Source organism: Amblyraja radiata, chromosome 1 (genome assembly GCF_010909765.2).
Source record: "Amblyraja radiata isolate CabotCenter1 chromosome 1, sAmbRad1.1.pri, whole genome shotgun sequence".
Classification (NCBI taxonomy): Eukaryota; Metazoa; Chordata; class Chondrichthyes; order Rajiformes; family Rajidae; genus Amblyraja; species Amblyraja radiata.
This window is the reverse complement of record NC_045956.1, coordinates 164,020,532-164,029,575: the sequence shown is the minus strand read 5'-3', so window position 1 is coordinate 164,029,575 and position 9,044 is coordinate 164,020,532. Positions and strand designations below refer to the sequence as shown.

General features: G+C 39.6%; 1 protein-coding gene across 5 annotated transcripts in view; it reads right to left on the bottom strand.

The window, feature by feature from the left end:
• Positions 1 to 2,949: 2,949 nt before the first annotated feature.
• ccdc142 (coiled-coil domain containing 142) overlaps positions 2,950 to 9,044 on the bottom strand; it is a 124,774-nt gene continuing 118,679 nt past the window's right edge. For all 5 annotated transcript variants that reach the window (XM_033034658.1, XM_033034639.1, XM_033034625.1 and 2 more), the window contains 3 exons: positions 7,996 to 8,176; positions 5,304 to 5,515; positions 2,950 to 3,873 (listed from right to left, as the gene is read on the bottom strand). In XM_033034658.1, the coding sequence (XP_032890549.1) occupies positions 3,620 to 3,873; positions 5,304 to 5,515; positions 7,996 to 8,176 (647 nt within the window). In that variant the 3' untranslated portion in view covers positions 2,950 to 3,619. The remainder of the gene's footprint in view (positions 3,874 to 5,303; positions 5,516 to 7,995; positions 8,177 to 9,044) is intronic.

The window sequence follows — 9,044 nt, the reverse complement described above, 5'->3', positions numbered from 1 at the left end:
CCCTCTATGGCAAGATGCATCCCGATAAGATATTTTCTACAGCACATCTGTATTAGTTGGTCATGGTTGTTGAAGGCATGCCAAACTTTCCAAGCCTTCTAAGGAAGTAGAGGCGTTGGTGTGTTTTCTTGGCCATTGCTTTGACATGGCTGGTCCAGGATAAGTTGCTGGGAGAGCAAAGGACGTCATATGTGGCTCTGATAATGAAGCTCAACTTATTTGACTCCATGGTCCATAGCTCTCTCCATGTGATCTTCCTCCTTTCAACACTATCCCACGTCATCCAGCGGCCTTGTTTGGCTTGGGATATGGCTTTGGCACACCTGGCTGCTTCCTCCTGGTGGCGCACCTCCTCCACCACCAGGTGCCGACGTTCAGCTGGAGTAGCCTTTTGCCAGGTAGGTTTCATTGCTCCCAGGCCAAAGCCCCCTTGGCCTTGTTGGACATGGCCCACTATGTCCCGGAGTTGGAGGGCGGATTTTGTGTCCAGTACCACTGCTGCTGGAGTCCATTTCTCCCGTTGCTAGGGTTGGAGCAACACCTCTTATTATTGGGTCCCAGGATTCTGTTAATGTCATGTTCAGCCTCACTTTGGCACATTTGTATTCCTCCACCAGGCTTGAGACTGGCAGTGAGAGGGCTCCATTCCCATAGAGCCCTATGCTGCTGAGGCATCTCGGTAGCCCAAGCCACTTCCTCACTTGTGAGTTCACCAGTCTCTCCAGCTGGTTGACATGGGATAAAGTGACCTCGTAGATGGTAATTGGCCACATGAGTCGGGGCAGTAGACCGAATTGAAGGCACCAAAGCTTCAGATTCCCTGGGAGAGCAGTGTTGTTGATTTGCTTGAGGCCACTGATTGTATCCTGCCTGAGTTGTTCCACCTGCTCTACATCCTTAACGTATGCGGTATACCATCGCCTGAGGTTTTTGACAGGCTTCTCCAGGACAGTTGGTATTGTCTCGTTATTGATGCGGAACCTTTCGTCAGTGAGCCGGCCATTGACGATGGAAATACTACAGGAGTCATTAAGGCATAAGATCTTGCTCTTCACTGGCACCTGAATGATAGTGGTCTTTCAGGACAAGAGGTCACAGTTTGAGGATAGAGGGGAAATCCTTTAGGACCGAGATGAGAAAAAAAAAATTCACACAGAGAGTGGTGAATCTCTGGAACTCTCTGCCACAGAAGGTAGTTGAGGCCAGTTCATTGGCTATATTTAAGAGGGAGTTAGATGTGGCCCTTGTATATTTTTACTCTTGGATATTTTTCAGTGTTGAAAAAACTTCACGAGTTACCGCATTTCCCGAGTACCTGCCGTTAGCATTACGAGCCGCTACAACACATCCACGAGCTCCCACGTAGCCGCTACATTCTACGTACTTACCACGAGTTTGATTTTTTAAAAACTTGGTAGAGCTCTTGGGTAAACCCGCATCGTGGGACAGGGGCTTAACACCTTACTAAAATTCAAGTATGTTACAGCATATACTCTACCCTCATTAACGATTCTCAAAATTTTGAATTGTTAGTTATGATGATTGATATGAATTTTTTCCATTAGTTTTCAATAATGTTTGACTATTTTCACTTCTGAATTAGCTGAGAAATAAAGACAACACTAAGAGAGTGAATCATGGTACAATCGCAAGACTAAAATGGTTTATAATTATGGACAAGATCAGCTGGTCACCATACCCTGCTCTGCACCAACACAAGTAATCAACCCCCAGGTACAGCCACATTCCTAACCACTTTCCTGACTCCTATCCCCAGCCATATACCCATTAGCAATCCCTGTCTTCGGCTGCACACCTAACAGTCTTAAAAACCGGGGCGATGTCTTGAACATCTTGAATCATTGTACCACAGCACAATGATCTAATTTCTTACAATCTCCTGACCAATTTCTCGGCTATTGCACATGACGTCTGATCCACAGAGAGTGGAACAAAAAACGAGGAAATCATTACACTAACGACTTCCATCCGTCTGCTCTAGGAAAAGAACCACTTGACATTTACCCTCATTATTTTCACTTGCATCATTTGTACAACTGACCCCTGGGCTTGCTTTAAGGATACCAATGCCATCAAACATGGCATTCTTAATCAATGTAATTTTCATGGTTTCATAGCATGCAAAAAATGCTTTGCAGTACATGATCAATTTGACACCCATTTGAGGATGGGAAGAATTACAAATGTGGAGAGTGAACAAATCTTTAGGTGGTAATTAATGAATGTATGTTGGAAGGGAGACTCCAAGAACCTTGTTCTATTTTATCCTAAAAGTAATAATCTATAATATACAGTTGATTAGGTGGCCTTCTGTTTATGTCTCAGTTTTAAATGTAGCACTTTCCCTGAATTCGATTCAGTCATGTGAATCAAAAGCAACAAGTGTTCTATAATATTCTATTGCAGTGTATTATTGATATAGCACATTGAACAAATGTTAGCCATACCGTGTACTCACATTTCTTGCAATCAAGTCATAGCAAGATTATTATTGCCCTTGAAATGCTGCAGATGTCAGGAACCAAAATTATATCTGGAACTACATCACGTGGAAATAGTCAACAAGTGTGCTTCAACTGGTCTTGGTGACTCTCAGTAGACAGCTGACAAAGCAGGTCAGATTCTCGTTTCCAATCACCAGCCAATGACCTATATATGAAACAGTTTGAATCCGGACATGTGCAAACTTGAAGAGAGTGGGATTCATTTTGACTTTACACCCAATACCCAAACCAGCCCGTCATCCCCTATTCCTCCACCCTCACCAGCTGTTATGTTGTAGGCTCAATAGGGAAGAATGGGTGTTCACTGAAATGACAGAACTCAGTTGGATATGTGTCTGAAGTAAAATCTTTGAGAAAGGGAAGAACCATTCAAGGGTGTGGAATAAGGGAAGCTGGGTGCGTCAAAGTAAATTTGCACTTACAGAAGCATGTTACATATTTTAATACATGTGATTTAAATACAAAATCCTTTTAAGAATATTTCATTAAAAACAGGCAATCCATAAATATTGTGTGTAGTTTCTTTTGCCTGACAGCCCATCCAAAAAAAAGATATAAATCATTGCGGACATCCTCCAACTTGCAATATTAAAAACACTTTATCGAGGCAGTAGAATTCCAAAGATTATATCTTTGGTGAAGATGCTCTGTTAACTTCAGTGTATTTAAACATACGATAAATTATTATATAGAATACTTTAAAGTCAAAAAATACTGTCTTACAAGATAGCATACTGAATTCTTTTAAACTCAAGATGGCATAAATCAGCACTGATACACTTTGTAGAAAATTGAGCATTTACACTTCAGTCTTACAATATTTTATGAAAATTCATTCAGCAAAGGAGCTTTTTGAATTGATCATCAGCTTTGGAAATGCAAATATTTCGGTGGAATAATATACATTGGGACTATTCCACAAATTCTGGTTTATTATTCACAATACAGAAAATGAAATGGAGTTCTGGTTGCTCGTAATCTTAAAATCAGTCATAGATTCAACTGAAGTAAAAAGTGTTAAAGTGCCTTGTCATAAATGTAAGTCTGCCAGTCGGTTTTTCCAACCGAATAACAGAGACAACAATGTCCGCTCACTATTCTGGGGTGTTTTTCATACAAGGCAAACGGAGAACTTTCCTGCGTCTACTGCTGTTCACTCGCAGTGCAAGCCATTCCTGCTGATTTACTGCCAAGTACGACTCTGGGTGCCTAGTTGTTATAACCTTGTTTAGTTGATCAGAAGCTTCAGGCTGAAAGGCTGCTCTTGTCCTTTCAGTCCGCAAATCCAGGCTGTCAAGACTGTTCAAGTTCTGATGACTGAAGTCGACCGTCCTGCTGGAAGAGGAGCCTTGGAGCAAAGAAAATGTTTATTAGCCTAGTTGATAGGTCACATAATCAAAATCCAAGCAATGCCAGTTTCAGAAAACAAACAAAAAAAAGATTCAAAATGTTTGACCCACAGAAGTATTGCCTGATTGATATAAATAACAAATCTCCAGCTGATGAAAACATTTCAAAATCCTGCTTTAGTGCCCTTCCTATTCATCTGGAAAATTTGCCACTGTTGCATTTTTTTAAACAAATCCAATTCAATAATTTAGTTCCAAAATGTTCTCAATAGAACGGAGAATATTTGGAGTATTTATCAAGTCTAAACAGAAATATAAAAACCAGAAGATTTCAAAGCTTAAAATCAAAATTCAACACCTCATTTAAAGGCTGGTTATTTTACCTCAGATCATTTTAATCCTTCACCTAAACGAATCATCAGACAACAGTAACAGTCAAAAGTGAGGAAGGAATGCTGGGGAACTGTTAGCTTTTACAATGGTTACCATTCAAGCATCTGAGCATCTCAGTAATCTCAGTACAGGCATGCATTATTCTGTAATTACTACCAAATTTCAAAAAATATTTTGAACTATTAATAAAACTCCAGTGGTCAGGACATATTACTTTCAACAAAACTCTTAATTTCTGCCTGTTACATTTCCAGTCAACATTTATGACTGGAAATGAATTTATATTCTATGCGATTTAATGTTCAAATTTAAAATAGTTCAGGTAATGAAAGACTGAGTAAAAAAATTGAGCATGTGTAACATTTCTGCTCATGTGCTAACCAGCACTGTCCCATTTCCCCAGTGGTTTGCTGTACAGCATTTTTTGGTTCTTGTCCAATGTTAGATACCCAGTGTTTAAACTAACAAGCTTCTAATCTATAGGCACTGGACATCGAAGAGTGGTTGTGAACTACAAAAGGAAAGGAATGTTAAAGCTTAGAATCATAGTGGTTGAAGGGAACCATAATTAGAATCATTATAAGACCACAAGACAGAGGAGCAGAATTAGGCCATTTAGCCCATCGAGTCTACTCCACCAATCGATCATGGCTGATCTATTTTTCCCTCTCATCCCTGTTCTCCTGACTTCTCCCCGTAACCTTTGACACACTTACTAATCAAGAACTTAACGATCTTCGCATTAAAAATACCCAATGCCTCCACAGCCATCTGTGGCAATGAATTCCACCGGTCACCACCTCGGGCTCAAGAAATTCTAAAGGTATGTCCTTTATTCTGAGGCTGTGCCCTCTGGTTCTAGAGTCTCCTAATATAGGCCATTAAACTCTGATTGAAGGGCAAATAAAATGGTGTGAGTTAAGATATAGGCAGCAAAGTTCATGGATGTTCTTAAGTTTAAAAAAGTAGATGGGAGAATGACCAGCACACAATTAATTCAAAATATACAAGGAATTGAAAATTACTCAACACCTACAGCATCTTCTGAAATGGTCCCAAGTATTTGATGGAACATAGACCTTCCTAGTAGGTTGCTGGAGGAGGCAGATAATGGCATTGTCCACTTGATAGAAAACCCGGAGAGAAAGGACAGACTGTCTGACTTCCATTGATAATTGCTGATCATCTGAACAAATTAGTTCTCTCATTGTGTCAAAATCCTGCTTCAGCTGTAAGGCACCCTGGACACTGAAGGACACAAACAAGAAATATGCAACGTATAATGTCATGTACATTATAATCAATACAAAACATATATTGCACTGGAATACATTTATCAATGTCATTAGATTAGATTAGATTAGATTATTTAATGACCACACAGTCAAGCTGGTGGAATTCAGGTTCAGTACAGGATGTTACAAGGTAGGCTGATTCCCGTCAAACATAACATAAAACACAACATCTTACAATATACAGTTCATGCATGGGGAGGATATGTGCTGTTATCATAGTGAGTTCAGAATTCGGATTGCGTGTGGGTAAAAACTGTTTTTAAATCGAGATGTCTTGGCGGACAGTGAGCTGTAGCGCCTTCCTGATGGCAGCAGGTGGAAGATGTGGTGTGCTGGGTGGGAGGGATCAGAGATGATTTTCTTCACCCTTGACACAGACCGTTTGTGATGGAGTGATTCTATTGATGGAAGGGGAGTGCTGATGATTTTGGATGCTTTATTAACTATGCGTTGTAATTTATTACGGGAGTGAGTGTCTAAACTGCTGAACCAGACTGTAATTTTAATATGAAAGTGTTTAAAGAAAGATGTAATGTAATAACCAGAACCAGAGTCAGACAAAGACTTTATAATTATTCCATAAAACACATTGGTGGAAACACACACTGAATAACAATGTGAATTTAAGGACACAGTTGTCATCTGTTTATATTACAATGAAGTCAAATTTCACGACAGCATTCTGAGAGTTTGTATTTAGTTTAAAATAATACAGAAAATAAAAATATCAGTATTTGCAAAATAATTACAAAGCCATGTATTCTCGTAAAACACCAATGAGTTCACGAATATGATGAGGGAGGAAGGAATGTTCCTGTCTTTACTCATTTGACCTATGTGTGACTGGTTCCATATATTTACAATTAAAACTTCCCTGGTCTTTTAAAGCAACCACTGGGTTTCACAAACACAACTCATGAAGCACGCTTATTGCCGGCCCTGCCCACAGATGTAATGCTGGGTATCATTATCTGGGTATCAGCTGATCACATGGATTTGAATGATATTGACGTGATGCAGTATTTGAATAAGGAGGTAAAACGACAAGGGTGAAATTTTGAGGAATTTTAGATGTCATAATATAGAAGAGGAGAGTTTCTGGAAAACTCCTGTCCAAGATCCCATAAGGAAGACTGAATCGAAGTAAGTGAAGATTTGATTAATTAAGAGGTGATGAATGAGAATAACATGGATTTATTGGAGCCAATTAGGAACTAAACGATTAAGACAAACGAGACAGTCATTCAGCCCACTGAGTCTATTATTCTTTATGTTCCTTTCCAGTTCCCTTTTGAAGGTATTGTGGGATCTTGCACTACATATCTTTTTGGCCACTAATTCCTACAATAGTAATTATATGTAGAAATATTTAATTAGCTGCAACATTCTGTATGGAACAAGATGCGCTTTTAAAATGTAAACATCTATTTTGACTTGATTGTGTTCATTTCAACCTTAGAGTCATACAGCACGGAAACAGCCCAACTTGCCCACATCGACCAAGATGCCCCCGTCTACATTAGTCCCTGAAGCTTCCTGCGACTGGCCCATATCCCTCTAAACCGTTCCAATCTTTGAGATCAATGGCAACTAAATTTGTTGAATGTGTCTTTATTACCGATTTAGTACATCTTTAATACCGATTTAGAATTCATTTACACTCAATGGAACCTAAATAAAAGTTGAAGATTCATAACTAATTTCTGATTAGCTAATGCTCTTAGAATTCGGGATTCCAATTATAAACGAGGAAGGAGAATACACCACATTCTTATCGAGCACCACCAAATCACAGATCAAGAATCAGCAGTTACAGCAGAACAGTAGTAACACAATGCAGGTGGAAAACTTGAGTGGGCTACTTTTACATTGCAGGAAATTGGTACTTACATTTCTAGTAAGTTAAGACAATTTTAAGACAAAGCATTCACTATTTCTTATGTAAAATCCACTGCAGTAAAGCAGTCAAAACCTTTTCCCCAAGGTGGAAATGTCATTGCTTTACAGTGAGAGGGGGAACATTTTAAGATGTGCAGGGCATTTTTTTTTTACAGAGAGTGTTGAGTGCCTGGAACGTGATGACTGGGGTAGTGGTGGAAGCAGATACAATAGTGTTTTTTGAACAGGCACATGGATATGCAAGGAATAAAGGGCTATGAATCATGTGAATGCAGAGGAGATTGGTTTAATTGGGCATCACATTCGGCACAGACATTGTGGGCTGGAGGGCCTGACGCTGTGCTGTACTGTTCAATGTAATTTATTTGTATAAGTGTTTCTCAAGTTAGGCAGTTTCAATGTTTTTTTATTATTGCAGTAATCTCTAGACAATTAAGCTGATTGCTTTGCCAGATCAAGTTGACAGAGACTAACCATAAAAATGACAATTTTCACAAAACATGTAATTGCAAGTAAAATTATTACATAGATTACCTAAATTTTATCTTTTCCTTCAATATATGATCCATCCAGGCCTCCATAAAAGCAGTCAAGGCTTCTGTCAATGGAATGGTTTGAGCATCTTCTGGAAGTTGTTTAATTCCCTCCAGCACCTGACCAATTATAGTTTGAACAGCAGCAGTCGCATATTCATTGGATTTTCTGGGGAGCACAACTGAAATGGAAACAAAAAGGTACTTTCACTTCATGTGATAAACAAAACCTGAATAGAATCATTAATGTTTCACCAAAAAAAAATTGAACCATCCTTAATGTTGCCAAGCTTGACTTAACTAGATGATGAGGTCAGAAAAGGGTGTAAAACTAAACAGCTATAACTTGGCTGATGGCACATGAGAATGCAAATGCTGGAATCAGGAGCAAAAAAAGCAATCTGCTGGAGGATCTTACTCAGCAGGTCAAACAACATGTATGGGGTTAAAGGAATTGATGTATTTTTGGGTTGAGACCCTGCATCGGGTCCTAATGCAGAGCCTTGACATGAAACGTTAATAATGCCTTCCCCCACAACCACTCCACCTGCCCACGTAATGTGGCTGGTGCTTGCAAAGGGGGAAAACATGATAGAAAATTAGGTAGGTGCAGGGCAATGCCATGGGGTAAGAAACCTTGGTAGGTGGTGTCTTTGAGTTGAAGGTTGGCTTTCAGGAATCAGTGTTTTCTAAAATCAAAGTTTAAGGAGACACCCATGTTAAGCTATTTTTAAAGTTCCAATTAAAATAGTGAAGGGTCTAAGCATTATTTTGCTGTACTATTTTTGCTGTAGTTCAGCAAGCTAAGATCAAAGTATTCATAGAAACATAGAAACATAGAAATTAGGTGCAGGAGTAGGCCATTCGGCCCTTCGAGCCTGCACCGCCATTCAATATGATCATGGCTGATCATCCAACTCAGTATCCCGTACCTGCCTTCTCTCCATACCCTCTGATCCCCTTAGCCACTAGGGCCACATCTAACTCCCTCTTAAATATAGCCAATGAACTGGCCTCGACTACCCTCTGTGGCAGGGAGTTCCAGAGATT